General features: G+C 38.1%; 1 protein-coding gene across 1 annotated transcript; it reads left to right on the top strand.

Moving 5' to 3' along the window:
* Positions 1-1437: 1437 nt before the first annotated feature.
* On the top strand, positions 1438-17746 carry LOC108277112 (ethanolamine-phosphate cytidylyltransferase). Its single transcript, XM_047150476.2, has 13 exons — positions 1438-1728; positions 8533-8621; positions 9611-9772; positions 10584-10650; positions 10919-11003; positions 11112-11153; positions 13609-13747; positions 13852-13934; positions 14750-14827; positions 14975-15040; positions 15146-15211; positions 15705-15793; positions 16382-17746. The coding sequence occupies exons 1-13, from the start codon at positions 1607-1609 to the stop codon at positions 16494-16496; spliced, it is 1203 nt and encodes a 400-aa protein (XP_047006432.2). The 5' UTR covers positions 1438-1606; the 3' UTR covers positions 16497-17746.
* Positions 17747-19183: the final 1437 nt, after the last annotated feature.

Below are 19183 nucleotides of genomic sequence, written 5' to 3'. Positions count from 1 at the left end.
TAAATAAATAAAAAAAATAACAACAGTATTATTGTTACTGTTGTTGTTGTTATTATTATTATTATTATTAGTAGTAGTAGTAGTAGTAGTAGTAGTAATAGTGTTCGGGCATATTAGTGAAAATCATTTTATGAAAATGAATAAACTATCATCACTGTGTTTGGAAAACGTTACATTTGGTTAGGTTTATCATCTGCACATGTAATGCACACGACACACTCTACAACACTCTTCCCCAAGGTTTCCAGAACCTTTTCAGGCAGGTAAGAATTTATCAACTACTGCGTACGTACAACCCCAAGGTCCCAACCTTTTTGGAATTGGGGTTGTATTTATATGGGAGTGTATGCCTATGAACCACTATGATTTTCATACTTTGAGTTTGGACCCCATCTGCTGGTGCGCGTGAAGAAGGCGCACCAGTCAATAGACATCGATATTACGTTCCTATTACATTCAATAGCCTATGAATTTAAATATTTTGTTTCATTTAATGCACATTTTGAATGTCTTGCAGGCACAGCACACCAAAATTTGCAGACCAATATCTTAAGTATTATTATAATTATTACTTATTATTATAAGTTCAAGTATAATGGTAGTTATTACAGCATAGAGAGACCTTCGATAGAAGGCCTATATTACAACTGCTGAACTCCTAATAGCCGAACCTGGCTAGAACATAAAAACCTCATTACACTACCAGTATCCTTATGTTTATGCCATATTGTCATGTGTGCATGATCATACCATATAGATATCTTTCTCATAAGGTATATTATGTAAATTGATCTTTAAGCCATTAATTAACGCTTTTAGCTGTTATATGACATTGTTAGACTATAAAGCGTCCACATTTTTACTTTTTTATTTTTTTATTTTTAAAATAAATTATTTTTTATTATTTTTAGACCATAGTATACATTAAACGTTTTATGAGCATATGTAGGGGTATTAATACAGCACATCATTTTCTAAAACAAAATGTAGCTATGTTAACTAAATTGTTTTACAAATTTAATAAGCACAAGTTGGGCGAAACTGTTATTGCTTTCTAATAAGATTAATGCTGGTCTTGTAGAAACACAGTGCACAGTGAATAGGCTACTCTAAGCATTTATCTTTCTAAATGTGTCTCGAAAAGTAAGAAAGACAAGCTCAGGTGCTCATTAACAGGTATTATTACTTTGATCCTGAACAAATCACGTCGACTGTTCTAGACCTGTGACTGTGCTGGAGACTGTAGTCACGTGACGCCGGATCCATGAATAAATAAGTGTCCCTGTCCACAGCCCCGTACGATATAGTGTATGGACTAGCCGGATTATTTAGGCACACTATGTAGTACGGTAGTAAGCATGCGTAGCCAGTGTGCTATTGGCTCTGTGTTGACTGGAGGCGCTCATCGTACGACTCCGTGTCCTCCTGACGTCATTTCCCCGGCAAGAAGAGGAGGCGTTGCCCCGCGGTTTCAGAGCGTCACTACTGTAAATGCCGAAAACCAGCACCGGCTATCCTTCCAAGAGGACCTTAACACAGCCATTAGAAATATCTGGCCGTTTCCTCGTCGGGATAGAACGAATAGAAATTTCTAGCCGATAAGACGATGATGAAAAACGGACACTATCAGGTGATCAAAGCGGGCGAGGAGGCGGAGGAGAACCCGGTGGCGGTCGCCTGCAGTCCCGAGAAGAGGAGACGGATGGTGCGAGTGTGGTGTGACGGATGGTGAGTTCATCTACACGGATCATTTCTCTACGTTTCCTAGCACGTGTCCCATATTTCCATAAGGCATGTGTTGTGTTGTGAGCGGCTTTTTATTTATTAATTTTTTTACCCGCTTGCCTCACCAAGCTTTCCCTAGAATGAATTCGTCTAGAGGTCAAAGGCGATAGTTTAGTGCACCTCGTGATGCGTTTCACTGCGGTATTTCCTTCAGGACCGGACGCGCGCTCTTTATTTACTCCCTGAATACCATGCAAACATAAAGCTCTCAAGCTCTCCACACTTTCTCCTATTATTATTATTATTATTATTATTATTATTATTATTATTATTATTATTAGATGTAATAATAATTACATCTTTTTATTTCGCACAAATTGCAGGTTACTAGGCTAAAGCAATGACTGTAATAGTCCAAAAAACTCTGACTGAACACTACAAAGTACATCTTTGTTCCTTTAACGTGAATGTAATGTACCAAAAAAACATAACAGCGCCTTAAAAGGCACCCTTACTTTAAAGGTACCCTTCATACATCTTTCACAAAAGTTTCAAAACATGTAACCTTGAGGGTACCACCCCACTAGCCAGGAAATATACAGTTTAGTACCATTTTTCTTCTAAGGGCGTATAAGCTACTACACTGCATATAATTACATTGACCCAATCTGAAACAAATCTTGTAAGTTTAACAAGCAAGATAAATTTAGCTGAATTTCATATAAATTAAGTCATCAGGGAACTCATTAGACCACCAGCCTCGCCTTTCTGCCCTTTCTGTGAGTCAAAGGATTGATAGCAATCCGTAGACGTATACTATACATATGTACAATATTTTCCTATATAACTTAAGAGCATAAACAGCATTATAGTCCAGTTATAAATGTTAAGGTTGGAAAAGTTTGGGAAATATTACCCAAAGAAACAGTGAAGCACTGGTGAAGAAAGACTTTGCTCCTCAAGAAATGTTGTAATCTATTCTATAATTTGTCCAATCTCCTATATACCCTGATATATTTATATACTCTATGTATAATGCTTACTATGTTGATTGAGAGTTGCTTACAGACATATAGTGGGGGTTTTTTTGTCAAGGAAGATTTGTGTTGCATTTGCATGTGCATTGCAGTGTCATGTGCTTATAGACAAAAATGAAGAATGCTATAATATAATGTTATATAATGTTAGAAATCAGTCTGTAAACACAAGTCTTTGTGAATGCACAACTGCAGGGAAAACAAAATATTGTCAAAGTACTTATTATCCAGTTATTACATAACCTGATGTACACGATGGTATAGAAAATGTTGGACTCTGTTTATTAAACAGTAAGCGAGACACATGCATATAAATTCCATGATTATTATTCATTTTACTATTTTAATGGCCTCTCAGACACAACTATGTCCACACAGCAGAAATATCATCTAGGAGATATGTATACACACTACATGCTTGAAAGTTTATGGACACCTGACCATCACATTCATATATTCAACACCAGGGAATTTGCTGTGTTTGTGAATCCGGGTGGGGAGGGATTTCCAGGAGAGTTACTAGAAGTTCGGGCAAGTAATATTGCTTCACGTCAATAGATCAAATCTAATTCTCCACTGAGCAAGTTCAAGTCATCATACAGGCCGTTGTATATAATATACAGTGTCTGACCCAAAAAAAGTCGCACACGCTAAAGAATTTTGGCATCACCTTTAGCTTTGATAACAGCACGCATTCCTTGTGGCATTGTTTCGACAACCTTGTGCAACGTGACATCCATCCACTTTTGGCTGAGATCTTTTATTGAAGATGGGAGAGTCAAACTACTCCATAAAGTCTTCTCCAGCACATCCAAAGACTTTCAATTGAGTTAAGGTCAGGAATCTGTGGTGGCCAATTCATTTGTGAAAATGATCCCTCATGCTCCCTGAATCACTCATTCACAATTTGAGCCCGATAAGTCTTCTCATTGTTATCCTGGAATATTCCTGTGCCATCAGGGAAGAAAAAATCCATTGATGGGATAACCTGGTCATTCAGTACATTCAGGTACCCAGCTGACTTCATTTTATTGCCGCATAATGTTACTGACCAATTGAAGAAACCCCAGATCATAACACTTCCTCCAGAGCCTTGTACGATAGGCATTGTGCACGATGGGTGCATCACTTCATGTGCTTCCCTTCTTACCCTGATGCACCCATCGCTTTGGAGTAAGGTAAATCTGGACTCATCAGACCACATGACATTTTTCCATGGCTCCACAGTCTTTATGCTCCCTAACAAATTAAAGTAATTTTTACCTGTTTATCCTCACACTGATTAGGCCACACGGCTGTTTAGTCCCAATCCTGTAAGTTCTCATCTCATTGTGCATGTATAACTGCTCTTACTTTCACTATTAAACATAGCCATGAGCTACACACCTCATAAGTTAGGGTTAAAAGAATTGTTGCCAGTTGAAACACATGAATCACTGCAATATTTATCCAATCATAGGCTCTTAAGTATTTACTTATTTAAATCCAAACAGCAACCTTTTTTTTTTTTGGCCAAGCACTGTAAACTACAACACATAGAAAATTTGTCATAGGTGTGATTTGATACATATTTTACAGGTTGGGACTAGATTGAAACTTCCCTTTTGAATGTTTGACGTTAATCATAATTTTAAAAGCATGGCTTTTTGCTGTCTTGGCCCAGAGTGAAAACAAACAAGTGAGGCCTTGTTTCCAGAATCTGTTTGGGTCAGAATGGCCCATGTGGAAATTAATGTCACAGTGTTTGAGGGCAGGCTGTTTCACCCTCACCAGGACCTGGTGCATCTGGCTCCTATATGAAAACTAAAAAAGTTGGGGAAATGCTTTGAATTCATGTACATGCATACCAGGATTATCATGGCTTTCTCTTGGAGAATTCCAGCCATTTCTCTCTTTCTCTCCATTGTACTTCAGTGGAATGTTGTGGAATTTTTCACATGCCAAAATATTAAACGGTGGAATCAGCAGAGTAAACATGGAGCATCAGTATAACTTCAGGGCTGGCTGATGACATTTGGCTCTCATCCGCTTAGGTTTTTTTGTATGTTTGTTTGTTTGTTTTGTTCTGTTTTTTCACCACACTCAAGTTTCGCAATTAAATAATTTTTTTTGAAGCTCTTCCTGTGGCCATGTTAGATAGAGTTTATATCAGTTTATGATTTTGCAGGGCAAAAATGATTATAGGAAGGTTTCTGGACTTGAGATTTTCTACAGACTTTTTCTAGATACTGCTACCTATAATCTGTATTAGTGATGTGTCGTTCATGAATAATCTTTACTATGACTCGGGAACAAAGAGTTGTCTCAGAGAGTGATTTGTTTCCGGACAGAGAGAGAGAGAGAGAGAGAGAGAGAGAGAGAGAGAGAGAGAGAGAGATTGAGATTATATTCTGGTGAAATGAACGAAATGACTTGAAAAAAGATTCGATCATTTTGCTGAAAGAGATTCAAAGATCCGAGTCAGTAAAATGATCCGAACTTCCCATCACTAATCTGTATTATTCAATTCAAATGTATTATACAACATAACCTTTATATGATTTTAACTGGAGACTATTATCCATTAACAACAACAACATTAACAACAATGACAGCAGCAGAAGCAACAACAACAAACATAGTTATAATAATAATTTAGACACCTTTCTGACAGTCATGGCCATTTTGAAATGTATAGTAAAGAAAGCCAAAAAGAAGTGGATGACATGCTAAGAGGAAAAGTGATAGTGTTTTTTTTTTTTTTTAAATAAATTTTTAAACATGGTTAAAGGGACAGTTATGGAAATATAGTGGGGTGAAATTTCAAGATCAGGGGAAATTATTCTCTATTGTTTATCAAGAGGTTACATAAAACTAAAGAAGCCAGTCAATGGATCACTGAATTATATTGGATTATCAGACACACCTTGTGGCAGCAATTATGTACAAGATGTTGTGATACACAGAGCTTTCAGCACCTGACTTCTTCACATGGCATGTGTATTGCATAATATATTCATTTGGTATTCAAAGCAATCAGGGTCAAAAGTCTATCTCATCATACCAGAAACATCCAGAAGATCAAAGTCTGCTCATCCTAAACATGCGTTTTTCCTTTCTGACATAATCAGGTCTGGGCGAAGTGAAGGATGAGTTAACATTGATGAGTTAGGAAATAAGTTGGCTCTCTTTTTACTCAGTCCTGGCTCATCTCCAACTCCATGCATGGAAATTTTTGAACTGGATTGTCTTGTTGACCCTTGACCAGAAAAATTGCCATGTAATCTATCTGATATAGCACATGTGAAAGTGACTGATGTCCCTGGGTCAAGTGTTAAAATTTTAACATCTAATTTCTACCTGCATGTTCTGTATTTCAAAAGCTTTGAAGCCATAAACTAATTCAATATCATTTACCTGATTATTGTGCAAAGCTCTAATTGATCTTTCTGTCGGTGATCTTTTCCCTGATTAGTGGAGCAAGGAGCTCAGGTGCTGTTTGGGTGTCTGTTAACTAGTTCCATTACTTAATATTTCATGGTCCTTTGATGGTACTGTTGTGATCGTGAGCCTTCTTAAAGAAACAGTGGAACCGGACTGGCAACGTCTTACTCTCCATCTCTCTCTCTCACACACATACACACACTCACACACAAGCTTTTAAGCCATAAACTAATTCTCTCACACACACACTCTTTCCTTCTTTCTCTCTCTCTTTCACACACACACACAAGCTTTGAAGCCATAAACTAATTCTCACACACTCGCTCGCTCTCTCTCTCTCTCTCTCTCTCTCTCTCTCACACACACACATACACCCTGCAGTTCTTGCCTGTTTTCCCATTGAAGCTAAGCAGGGTTGAGTCTGGCTGAGTAGTAGGTTGAGTAAGAGACCTCCTGGGGAACATTAAGGTTGCTGCTGGAAATGGTATTAGTGAGGCCAGCAGGGGGCACTCACACTGTGGTTTGTGTGGCACCTAATGCCGCAGTGTAGTGATTGTACTGTTAAAACAGCACTTTCAGATGAGACGTTAACCAAGGTCTTGACTCTGAGGTCATTAAAAATCCCAGAATACTTATCATAGAAAGGTAGGGATATAACCCCGGTGTCCTGGGGAAATTCCACCATTGGCCCTTCTCTATCATGGCCCCTGAATAATCCCCATTTCTGAATTGGCTACATCACACTCTCCTAATAGCTGGTGTGTGGTGGGTGTTCTGGCACACTATGGCTGCTGTCACATCATCCAGGTGGATGCCACACACTGGTGGTGGTTGATGAGATTTCCCTCCCAATACTATATAAAGCACTTTGAGGTTCTAAAAAAGTGCTATATAAATGTAACTGTAACTAACACAAAAACCAACCACCAGTTACATCCACCCCTCCGTTCTAGTTCTGCACCTCAAAACAACTCTGCTAAAGCTGCCATGTGCAGCATGATCATGGTTCCCAGCGCTGTTGTTTTTGTTGGCTCCAATTTGTCTTCCTGAGGCGATGTGTTAAAAGTTTAAAAGGACACTTAAACAGAAAATGCTAATGTTGTTGCGACATGATGAAACCATATGGGTGTCACGTCATTGAGGCACAGACAGAAGCAAGTGCAGGTAAGGCAGTTTAATTAGAAGACAAATCCACAGGGTTAGGCTGAAATCAATGAACATAACCAGGTAAGTGTCAAATGATGATGATGATGCAAACAATCCAAACTAGGCAAGGCACAGAATCACAGTCAAGGGACTAACAGAGTCAAAATCCAACATAACAACACAAGATAAAGGCTTAGTAATGACAGTGATAACAACAAAGCAAACTGAGCATATACTTGACCATGGCTTTGTGTGTGAGAGTCTCTTATGTAGTGTGATGAGCTTGAGAGTGTAATTGGGAATAGGTGTGTCTGATTAGTCCTCAGGAGAAGGTGAAGTGTCTGTGTGTAGCTTTGGGAGTTGTAGTCGTTGGCCATGTTTGTAGTTTGCAGTGCATTCTGGGTAATGGAGTTGCTAGTTTGCTGTGACATGACAATGGGAAACATCATCATATGCTATTGTACAAAGTGACTTGTAGTGGTTGTGGCAGTGTAGTGGATTTATCTTGAGTAAGGTTCTTCAATGTTTGTCTCATGCATCTATCTGGGTTTTCTCCAGGTTGTCTAGTTTTCTCTCAACTCCCAAAAACATGCCAGTAGGTGGACTGTCTACTCTAAATTGCCCCTAACTGTGGATGACTGTGTGAATGTGTGTGTGCATTGTACTCTTTGATGGACTGGTGTCATATTGAGGGTGTATTCCAGCCTCACACCCAGTGTTCCTGGGAAAGACTCCAGATACACAGCATCCCTGATCAGATTAAAATTAAAGAACATACTCCATTACTACCTGTTGCACCATATGAAAGTTTGTAAATGACATTTGCCATAATATCTAGAATCCAGTCTAGCTAATCTGATTAGGCCATTTGGTTAATCTGGATGGAAGGGATCCATAGTCTGCTTCAGTAACTCTTTGTATTTAAATTTCATAAATACTCCATCTTCCATGTGTGGTTTGTTACAAAACAGTTGGATATTGCTCTCAGACATTACCATTTTTATTTTAGGATCAATCATGCTAAGTAGCAAAATGTAACTAATAGCATTTAGGCTTTGAGGGATTTTAATTTGTACAGACCAAATGTTTAGTAAAACTGTTTATAGAAGAGCTTTGTGTTGTTGTACTGTATGGTTTTTGGGCCACCTGCCATTTGTGTGTGTTATGATTTAGTAACTGTCCATGTTTGACTTTCTCTTAGCTATGACATGGTCCATTATGGACACTCAAACCAGCTGCGACAAGCAAAGGCTATGGGGGATTATCTCATGGTGGGAGTGCATACTGATGGTAAGTGTTGGCAGACACACCACACACACATTATTGAACCTTCACCTAGCTGAAGATGAGAATAGACAAACAAGAACAAGCAAAGGCTAAAGCTTTAGGGAATTATAATATGCGTGCATGTAGACACTGGCTAAGTGTGACTTCCAGACCAAGTTTTGACCTGGATTGTGTTTGGTTTTAAATAGAGACCATTAATGCGAGTATTTTGATTTAGAACTTTGTTTATGCTGCGTACAAACTAATCTGAAATTGAAAAACGTCCTAAATACATAACCAAAATTCAGTAAACATGTCAGAAGGTTGGCTTGCCATTTTTACCATCTTTTTTGACTAGCAGTAGCCTATTGGCCATTAAGGCTAAGACTAAAAACCTCTTTTTAAAAAATTGCAGATAAATGCTGATAAATGCTTATAACTGTAGATAACTGCTGATAACCGCTGATAATTGTCGATAAATACTGACAATTGCAGATAATGCTGACCAATGCTGACCAAATCTGACCAATTCTGACCAATGTTGATCAAAGGTGATCAATGCTGTCCAAAGCTGATCAATGCTGACCAATGCTGATCAAAGCTGATCATTGCTGACCAATGCTGATCAATGCTGATCATTGCTGACCAAAGCTGATCAATTCTGACCAAAGCTGATCAATGGCTACCAATACTGATCAATGCTGATCAATGTTGACTAAAGCTGATTAATGCTGACCAAAGCTGATTAATGCTGACCAAAGCAGATCAATGCTGATCAATGCTGATCAATGCTGACCAATGCTGATCAATGGTGATTAATTCTGGACACTGCAGACCAATGCTGCTAATGTAGATTTTTCATGTCCATTTAAAAACTATTTACACTTCATGCCCATCTATAAAAACTCACAATTTCACTCCAAGTGTTGTCATGGCTGAAATGTCATTATGTCACATGTCCGTGCCACACTTTTGTAAAAATAATATTTTATTCTATCTTCCCTTACCCACAGAAGAGATATCGAAGCACAAGGGCCCACCTGTCTTCACACAGGCTGAGAGGTACAAGATGGTGTGTGCCATCAAATGGGTGGATGACATAGTGGAGGGTGCCCCCTATGTTACCACTCTGGAGACTCTGGACAAGTACAACTGCGACTTCTGTGTACATGGAGGTATAGCTCATCTATATTCATGTCTGTAGCAGGCATTATAACCTGCAATGATTAACAAAAAATCCCTGACAGCAAGCCTGTTTGGCCCAGTGACTATGGGATTCATGAAATTGTTCAAAATGAAAATTAAGTTCAGGCCAAGCAGCTGTTAATAGCACTGAACACTCTCTCAGTCAGCAGACTCAGAACGCATCAATAAAACAACATACAATACTAAATTGCATTAGACAAATATAATATATATTAGTGGTGTAACCATACAGCAAATAGCATCATACCATCTGGGTATGGAACCTTCAACAGAATGCATAATAAAGTAGACTATTCATCATAAAATGCTATTTATATTATGTGAGGTATAACAAACATTTTAACTTAATCAAGCCCACACTCCCTCTGAAAGAAAGCTTATTGTATTGTGTATTGCACCGTATTGTATCGTGTTGTATCAAATCTGTGTATTTTGTGTGTCTGTGTATCATTTCATATACAGTATTGTAACCATATTTTCATTAATCAGGGTCAGTTTTAATTTTGTTTTGATATAGATCTGTAAAACAGGTCCATTCCAGAGTAATGGTGCAATACAGTTTCAGGGTGGTTGCAGTGCTATGTTTGTCCCTAATTTAATGCCGCGTACATTTGTCATCTGGGATGCCAGAGTATATTTCTCATGATTTGTTGGCTATGGATTGTTTCATTTTGTGGGTTTATAATTTGTTTTGGGAGAAGCGCTTGCTGTGATAAACAAGAGTTGACTATTGAGACCCACTGTGTACTTAAAAAGTTTAAAGTTTCTCCGTCCTTTCAGATGACATCACTCTGACAGTGGATGGAAAAGACACATATGAAGAGGTTAAAAAGTCGGGCAGATACAGGCAAGTGCCAAACTGGTCAGTGGTATAAAATATTCATGCTACGATAACCATACAGTCCAATATCGCGATTGTTATCCAGGATGCATGATCCATATTCAAACATTCAGTCATTCATCTTCAGTAACTTTTTTATCCTGGTCATGGTTGTGGTAGATCCAGAGCCTATCCTGGGAACACTGGGAATGAGGTGGGAATTCTGGGAATTGACCTGATTATCTCGTTTAATCTTGAGCCGTCTTTAAAGTGCTGAATAAAATGTCTTTTCCAGAGAGTGTAAGAGGACTCAGGGTGTGTCCACCACAGATCTGGTTGGCCGCATGCTCCTGATGACTAAAGCTCACCACAGCAACATAGTGAGTCTCCCTTTTTTCTTCATACCATTCCAGTGTATATCCTTTACTGCTTTCTTTAAAGAAATGATTGATCTGTCCCTGTTTTTTTTTTTTTTGCCATCCTTTCAGGGAAGTTCAGATTATCAGCAACACACAGACAACTTTGGAAGGGTGAGTGTATGTCAGGATTAGAAGGATGTGAATTAATCCATGGATTTTGTCATTTAATTTTGCCTAATTAGTGTGTCCAACTTTAACTTAAAAATGTAGTATGTACATTTTATGTTAAAAAAGAAATAAGTATCACCTGTGAGACAGTGGAGAAGAAAATACTCAGTGGCTGGTCTCAAAAATATGGGGAGGCACAGTGTTGCAGCGGGTATTTCGATGTTGGGTAGGCTGTTTAGGTACACTAAATTGTGTCTAGGTGTGAATAAGTGTGGGATTGTGTATGCATGGTGGCCTTTAGATGAAAATCACAATAGAGTTTTGAACATTACCTAAATGTATATTGAGTTGTTTTCCAATAACATACAGTACACTATCTGGCCAAAAGACACCTGATCATGTGTTTGTTGAACATCCCATTCCAGACTTAGGCCTCCATTTTGCTATTATAGTAACTTCCACTCTTCTGGAAGGCTTTCCACTAGATTTTGGAGCATGTCTGTGGCTATTTTCCGATTCAGCCATAAGCACTCATGTCGCGGAAGGAGGCCTGGAGTTCCAGTCCATCACAAAGGTGTTTCTGTGGAGTTGAGGTCAGGGCTCTATGCAGGTCTCTAAAGCTCTTTTACTCCAGCCTTGGCAAACCATGTCTACATTGACTTTGTTTTGTGCACAGGGGCATTGTCATGATGGAACATGTTTGGGCCCCTTAGTTTCAGTTAAGGGAAATTATAATGCAACAGCATACAAAGGCCCTATATAATTGTGTGCTTCCAAAATGTCGCAACATTTTGGGAAGGCTCACATATGGGTGTAATGAAAAGATATCGACAAAAATTTGACCATATAGTGTATATGCTGACTGTGACCCAGGCCTTCTTGCCTGACATCAGTACCTGACCTCAATAATGCTCTTGTGGCTGCATCAGCAAATCCCCATAGCCATGCTCTAAAATCTAGTATAAAGCTTTCCCAGTCGCGTGGAGGTTATTATAATGGCAAAAGGTGACTAAATCTGGAATAGGATGTTCAAAAAGCACATATGGGTGTGATGGTCAGGTGTCCATACATTTGTCCATATAGTGTATTATATTATAAGTGAGACCTTTAAATCCCACAAATTTGCATGCTATTACCCTAATATTATCATGTTTTATCATTTGTAGTAATTATGTTTGGGCCATAACTTATATACATATACATTTAGCAAATATTTCACAAAACATTTGTGTTAGTTTGTGTTGTAAATGTGCATACTCTTCGCAGGCCTTTTATTCCTCTGTTGCACTTTTTGTTTTTCTACCCAAGTATCCCCCCCTTATCCATCCATCTCTGCATTGTGCTTTCATACAAGAGCGCCAACTTGGTGTAAACACTGGACTTTATTGTGGCACGGGTTGCAGCTAGAAAGATGTGAAGACCACAGCTGTGATTCAGATCGAACAGTGTTCCCAAACAGGACACTACTGAATTGCTTTAGTTGTATAAATCTGGCAGTTCATTAATAACTATAAAGGGAGAGAACAAAGTCACAGCGGTGCTGGGATGTTTTCCTGGAGGACTTAGTCTTTATTAAAATGATCCTCTATTGATGAGCTTCAGAGTCTTTTCAGTATATTTTCAGTTTGGTCAATTCTAGAGAATTAGCCTGCCAGCAAGGGAGCAAGTGTTAAAAGCATGGATTTGGCTGCATTCAAAACAAACAAACAAACAAACAAACAAAAATCACATTATCAGATAAAAATGAGACAAATATGATTTTCTGGTTTAATGTGAGACAGCTCTGTTTTTTTTCAGGACTGTGTGGACAAAAAAAAATCCCTTATATTCAAATCAGACCTGTGCTGCTTTTGTATGGGTTCCTAAATTGCATACATATTCGAAGTGCAACATGAATGAGAACAGTCAGATTGGAATTCATATTGCTTTTTTTCCCACTGCACTTAAATGTGCGTGTGCATATCACTGTCTTCATCATCATGTAGTGTCGTCAGCACAGCAAAACAACAATGGAGGACAGCAACAGCAGTCACCATATTCAGTGGCGGGATGGAGAAATTGATTTACGTGATTTGGAGAATTGAGCAAATCAAGCAAACCAGCAAGGAACCTAGAGAAACCGAGGAGTGGTTTATCGATGTGTGTATTTGGGGCATTGTAGGAGACCGGTGCATTGACATTAAAGGCAGATATAGGTAGCTATTTGTGATCATTTATCCAGGTCCCACTGTGATATACCCAAACTCCTTTACAAGAGGGCCTCAATGAAGCCTACAATTCATAGTTTAAAAAGAGTAAAATGTCAATTAAAGAAAAGACAATTTTTAACCAACATTAAGCATATGAAGACAATAAACAGATCCTGAGTCAGTGTAAAAAAAACAACAAAAAATACCCCATCAAATTTCTACCAAAATGTAAAGCACCTTACTGTGTTTGCTACATTGTGATCCTGCAGGGTCCAAAGGGTCACAGCCCCTGGACAGGGGTGTCTCAGTTTCTGCAGACATCCCAAAAAATCATCCAGTTCGCCTCAGGGAAGGAGCCACAGCTGGGGGACACCATTATATATGTAGCTGGAGCCTTTGACCTTTTCCGTATCCTCACAGACTCGCAACAAATCCATGAACAGTTGAGCAGATATTACTTTCATTATCTTTTCATTTTAAAATGAGGTTTAATATGACTTGACTTTCTTCAGATATTGGCCATGTGGATTTTTTGGAGGCAGTACACAAGCTTTCAGACAAGCCATATGTTATTGTCGGGTTACATTTTGATCAGGTAAGGGTGATTTCAAAGCATTTTCATAGCATGCTTTTTTGTAGTTAAGTATTATTAAATATTATTACACAGCCCTGTTAAAATTCTCAAATCTGATTGATCAGTAGGTTTTGATTAATTTTCCATATTTTTTTTCCATCTATTGCTTGGACAGTATTGACAGCTGTAATTCAAATAACAGGTTTATGTTAATGTGCTTGATCTAACACATTATCATTTCCATAGCGTACATTATCATTCACAGTATGACTGACACTGCACATAATCTAAGACTAATTATTAACGGATTTAAAAATGTCTTGTTAGTTAAGAAAGTAAAATGTATTACTGATGACTTTCTGTAAGGAGATGCTTATTTAACATTTATGAAAGGCGTCTGCACTTTGTAAAGTTTTGTAGAGTCTTCAGGACAGACAAGTTTTTGCAGCAACATGAAAAGCAGAGAAGAAAAGAGAGACTAGTGAAGCAACTGTATATACAGTAGCTACTATAATATAATAACAGGAACTAAACTGTTTTGTGGAAGATCCCAGCATTAAATATAACTATATATGGTTAAAAAAAAAGACATCATTCATTAATAAATTAGAAATTGTAGGAATTCAGCATCACGCCACCTAGTCACTGATTATCTTCCTATAATATTACACTCTGTCATGATTCATTCCTTGCTTATTAAATACTGTATATCTAATACAATCCAATATATAGTCTATTATTGATTAGTAGTAATATTGTGTTTCATGCAGTAACATTCCTTTTTACAAAACACTCAATATGGTATATACTGGAATGATAGGCAGTATTTTTTTTAGGAGGTTAATCGCTACAAAGGAAAGAATTATCCCATCATGAACATCCATGAGCGAACACTGAGTGTTCTGGCCTGTCGGGTGAGTTTGCTCTCTTCTCACATTTCACATTAGTTTTGTTGAAGCTAGTCTTGTTGAAGCTGGTCTTGTTGAGGCTAGTTTTGTTACTCTTCTATATTTGAACTAATAAACATATTTTTCATTTGTGATTGTTTGGCTTTTTTAAAGTATGTCTCAGAGGTGGTAATTGGAGCTCCATACACAGTTTCAAAGGATTTGCTGGACCATTTTAAGGTATGAGTCAACTATTTTTAGAAAAAATATATGCATTGCAGTCATTGTGTGCAGAGCTATATCAGTTTAGGTTTGAGGAAATGCCTAATTTCTTCCATTGTTCAGGTGGATCTTGTTTGTCATGGAAAGACTGAAGTGTTTCCAGACAGAGATGGCTCAGACCCTTATGCTGTGAGTGCTCAGTGTCTGACCAACAGTTTCTTTTACCTTTTTCACACATTTAATCTGCCAGTTCCCAGCACATTATATTTCCCAGATCACACAGTAGCCACCAGGTGTTTCCGTTTTACCAACTGCCCATGCAATAAATGAACACACTTGAACGAAGAACTGTTTAGGGAAAGTGCTATATGCAGTAAATAAAACTAATTATTATATTTATACTGAAGGTTTTCTGATACCTCATTCAAAATACATACCACTACCCACTGAAATCATATAAATTAATATACCAATACCCAGTGTATTATGATCAATTATTAAGTCATTCAAACATACTGTTCAAACATTTTCTAACATGACATCTAACTAATATTTTCATTATAGCAAAGTGTTACATTATTACATTACATAATGAAACATAATTTTAATGCTCAGTGTGTCACTCTGTAACTTTAACTGTGTAAATTGTGGATGTGGATGTGTGTATTGGCTTGATGCACAGGTACCTAGGAGAAAAGGTATTCTACGGATTGTGGATAGTGGAAACACCCTCACCACCGATGACATTGTGCAGAGGATAATAAAAAACAGGTGGAGTTTTTTTCTTTTTTACTGACATGCTTTATGCTGATGTGAACAAAACTGTTTGCCAAAACTAGCAATGTGCACTGATTAATGCCAGCACACACTTGATGGAGAAACACTGTGATGTTCAGAAAGCAAATATGGGTGTGATGATCAGGTGTCCACAAACTTTTGGCTATATAATGTACTTTAATAACAGTCATATGTGCATCCTCTATTTTAAAAGCCACCAGCCACCACTGTTTAGAGTTTAGGGCAAATGTGCAAGTACATTTTTCTTGTACATGTGTACCTCTTCACTGGGTCAGCATTTTTGACTTTTTAAGCATCTTAATTTTTAAGCAAACTTCGCAAGTTTAATAATTTTTTTCATTTCATATGAAACAAAAATGACACTATTGATTACTAGATAATTAAAGATACATTTTTAAAAGTTTTAATGTTTAATATTAATATTACTCCATGATTAATAGACATCAGTCTACATTGTACCATCAAGTGGACAAAGCTTTGATATTCTGCACTGCTTTTGGAAAGTAATTTTACAAAGGCTTCTTTAAAAGCATTCACAAAGCAAAATTTTTTGTCTGCCAGGCTGCTGTTTGAGGCCAGGAACCAGAAGAAGGAGGCGACGGAGATGGCAGTGATCCAGGCCATGAAGCAGAGGGAGGAGGAAAAGGCTAAAGAGAGATCTGAGGCTCTTCTGTAGAAAAGCTCAGTTTCAAGTGCGAACACTGGCTCAAAAAACCCCCAAACCCACAGTTCAACCTCCAACGTGTCCTTATGCACTCTCCATTACTCTGGAGTAGTTTGTGTACTGTGTGTGTGTGTGTGTGTGTGTGTGTGTGTGTGTACCACCAGCAGCTGTGACAAAACTAACTGTTAGCATTACCAAAACCTTTGTAAACTGCTTGTTTTGTTAGGAGTGTTTCAGGAAATGTGTGTGGCTGAAAAACCCCTCCTCTGTAACAGGTGTGTGTAAAGAAAATACTTACATGGATCTTTTAGTGCAACTGGTAACCCCCTGCTAGTTAACAGGACAGATAGGGGTTCCTCAATGTTAAAACTGTACAAAATGATCTGAAAATACATGGTATGAACACTAAACGAAGCCCTGTTAGAAGGGATTCTTACTGTTTTAAGGTTTATGACACGTTTTTTTAAAGGTGGCATTCCTGCATGAACAATACATGAATTCTAGCATTTTGGACAATATGGGTCCAGATGGATTCATGGTAATGAGACTGTCTTTTTAATTGTATGTGTACCTATTCAGGTCTAGGAGAGATGTGTGTGTGTGTGTGTGTGTGTGTGTGTGTGTTTGTGTGTGTGTGTGTGTGTGTGTGTGTGAGCATGTACACGTGGACTTTTGTGACCCTTGCCAGTACTCAAGATTTAGTGTTACATCTTACTATCTAGATCTATTGTCACACCACTTACAACACATCTGTAATCATACTGTAAATATGTATTTTATGTAACATGTACCTAATATAATAGATCTCTTTATCTGTCTCAGATTTAAATAAGCTAATCTGGCAGAAGTTTTTTCTGCATGAATCACTGTAACAAATCTAAGATTATACGAATACAGAATTAATGATTGTTTAATTCCATCTCTATTAATAGCACAGACATAAATCAGAAGACAGAAGATTGTGTCTCAGGACCTCTTTGTTGTCAATTTTTACCCTGTTATTCTTATTTAAATGCTTTACTTTTGCTTTTCCACACTTTGTCAGAATAGGTGTAATCTAAGACATAAGAATGCACAAAGAACTGTCCCAGGATTTTCTTTTTGAAGACATTTACAATTAATAATTTATTTAGAAGTGTGAGAATGCTGTGGATGATGTAGCCCATAATATTCTGCTAACTTGGGGCATTTCCAAAACTAATCTCAGGTGTCTCTATGGATACCCAAACCTTGCCCCCTGAAATAAATGATTACTATATGTCTTTCTGTTTCTTGATCTTACAACATGAACTAGTAACTTATTAGTGTGCCCTTTTTGTGTTGGTTTGACTGAAAGCATAATGCACAGTGCAGTTTGAAGACTGCATGTCTGTTGAAGCTTTTCAGACTATTAAAAATAACAATAGTTGGTATAACACTAAATGATTTGCATTTAATTTTGCCCTATTTAAAAATTTGGGAACTGGAATTAGTACACATGTTCTTAATAATCTTAGTAAAGGCTGCTCAGTTCAGTCACTAGAGGCCACTGTGCATCTTAAAATTAATTATAACTCTGCTATAACGCTGCAAAAAGAAAGAATAAAAAAAGATATTTAGAAGAAAATCTTGTAAATGGAGTATATAACTGCTATAAATAATTTCGCTGTAGTAATCTGGCAGCTTCAGTACAATCATTTGCATTCTTGTACTGAATATAAGAGCTATTGTCATGTGTACATTATTACTGTAGGCCATGTAAATATCAAATTATAATCATTAGTCTAGTTCCATGTATGTCAGGAATGTCAGGTTTGTTCTCTAAATATGTTCTCGAAATTCAATATTCTGCCCTGTTATTAGGTCCCAATTTACTGGGCAGGGCATAGCAGGAAGTGAGCAGACAGGCTGGGTGAGCTGTGGACCTGGGGCACAAGGAAAACACAGAACAACAAACATGGAAAATAAGTGCAAATAGGCCTATTTGTTTAACGTTACTACGGTGGAAGCCAAAATGATCTGGTAAGGAGTGGCTGAATAACCAGGGTTTAAATACACTGCTGATTGGAGTGTAAATGTGGAACAGGTGTGTTCAATAATCCTCATCAGGGAGCAGTGTGAAATGGAGTGCTACATGCAGGCGGAGTTGAGGAGAGGCAGGGGGTATTTGTTCTTCAAGGTGATGTTATTCTGGCTCTGGTAATTGATACAAGGACAGAGGGCTTTTTTTTTTCCTGGCCATGAAAAAGAAGTTGGGGGGAAGAGGATGATGGGATTATTCTGGCATTAATATGTGTTTCTCCATGGTCTCTCTCTCTCAGGACAGGACAGGTTATACATCCAGCATGATGGCAGGGTGGCCCCAGGGAGCGATTCCATAGCGCAGTCATAAGGCCAGTGAGGCATGTACTCCTTACTGAAGACCTCTCCCAGGTCATGGTATTCAATGCATGGCCAAGTGGTCAGGGGGAGAAAAAGCTGCCTGGGACCGGGTAACTACAGCAGGAGCTAGAGCCAATTGCAGGCAGGAAGATTGGCAGAAGGAACACCAACTGGCTATTTTTGGCCAACCAATCGATCTGGGGGTTATGTTTCTGCAGCCAAGAATGCCCCAGCACCAACAGGGTACATGTGGATGACATAAGATTGAGATGGACATGATTGCTGTGGTTGCCAGAGAGAACCTAGAGTAGTGGGGCCATGTATTGGGTAATATGAGC

Source organism: Ictalurus punctatus, chromosome 2 (assembly GCF_001660625.3).
Source record: "Ictalurus punctatus breed USDA103 chromosome 2, Coco_2.0, whole genome shotgun sequence".
In the NCBI taxonomy this organism is placed as follows: domain Eukaryota; kingdom Metazoa; phylum Chordata; class Actinopteri; order Siluriformes; family Ictaluridae; genus Ictalurus; species Ictalurus punctatus.
The sequence above is the reverse complement of the archived record's forward strand: the minus strand, read 5'-3'. Positions and strand labels throughout refer to the sequence as shown.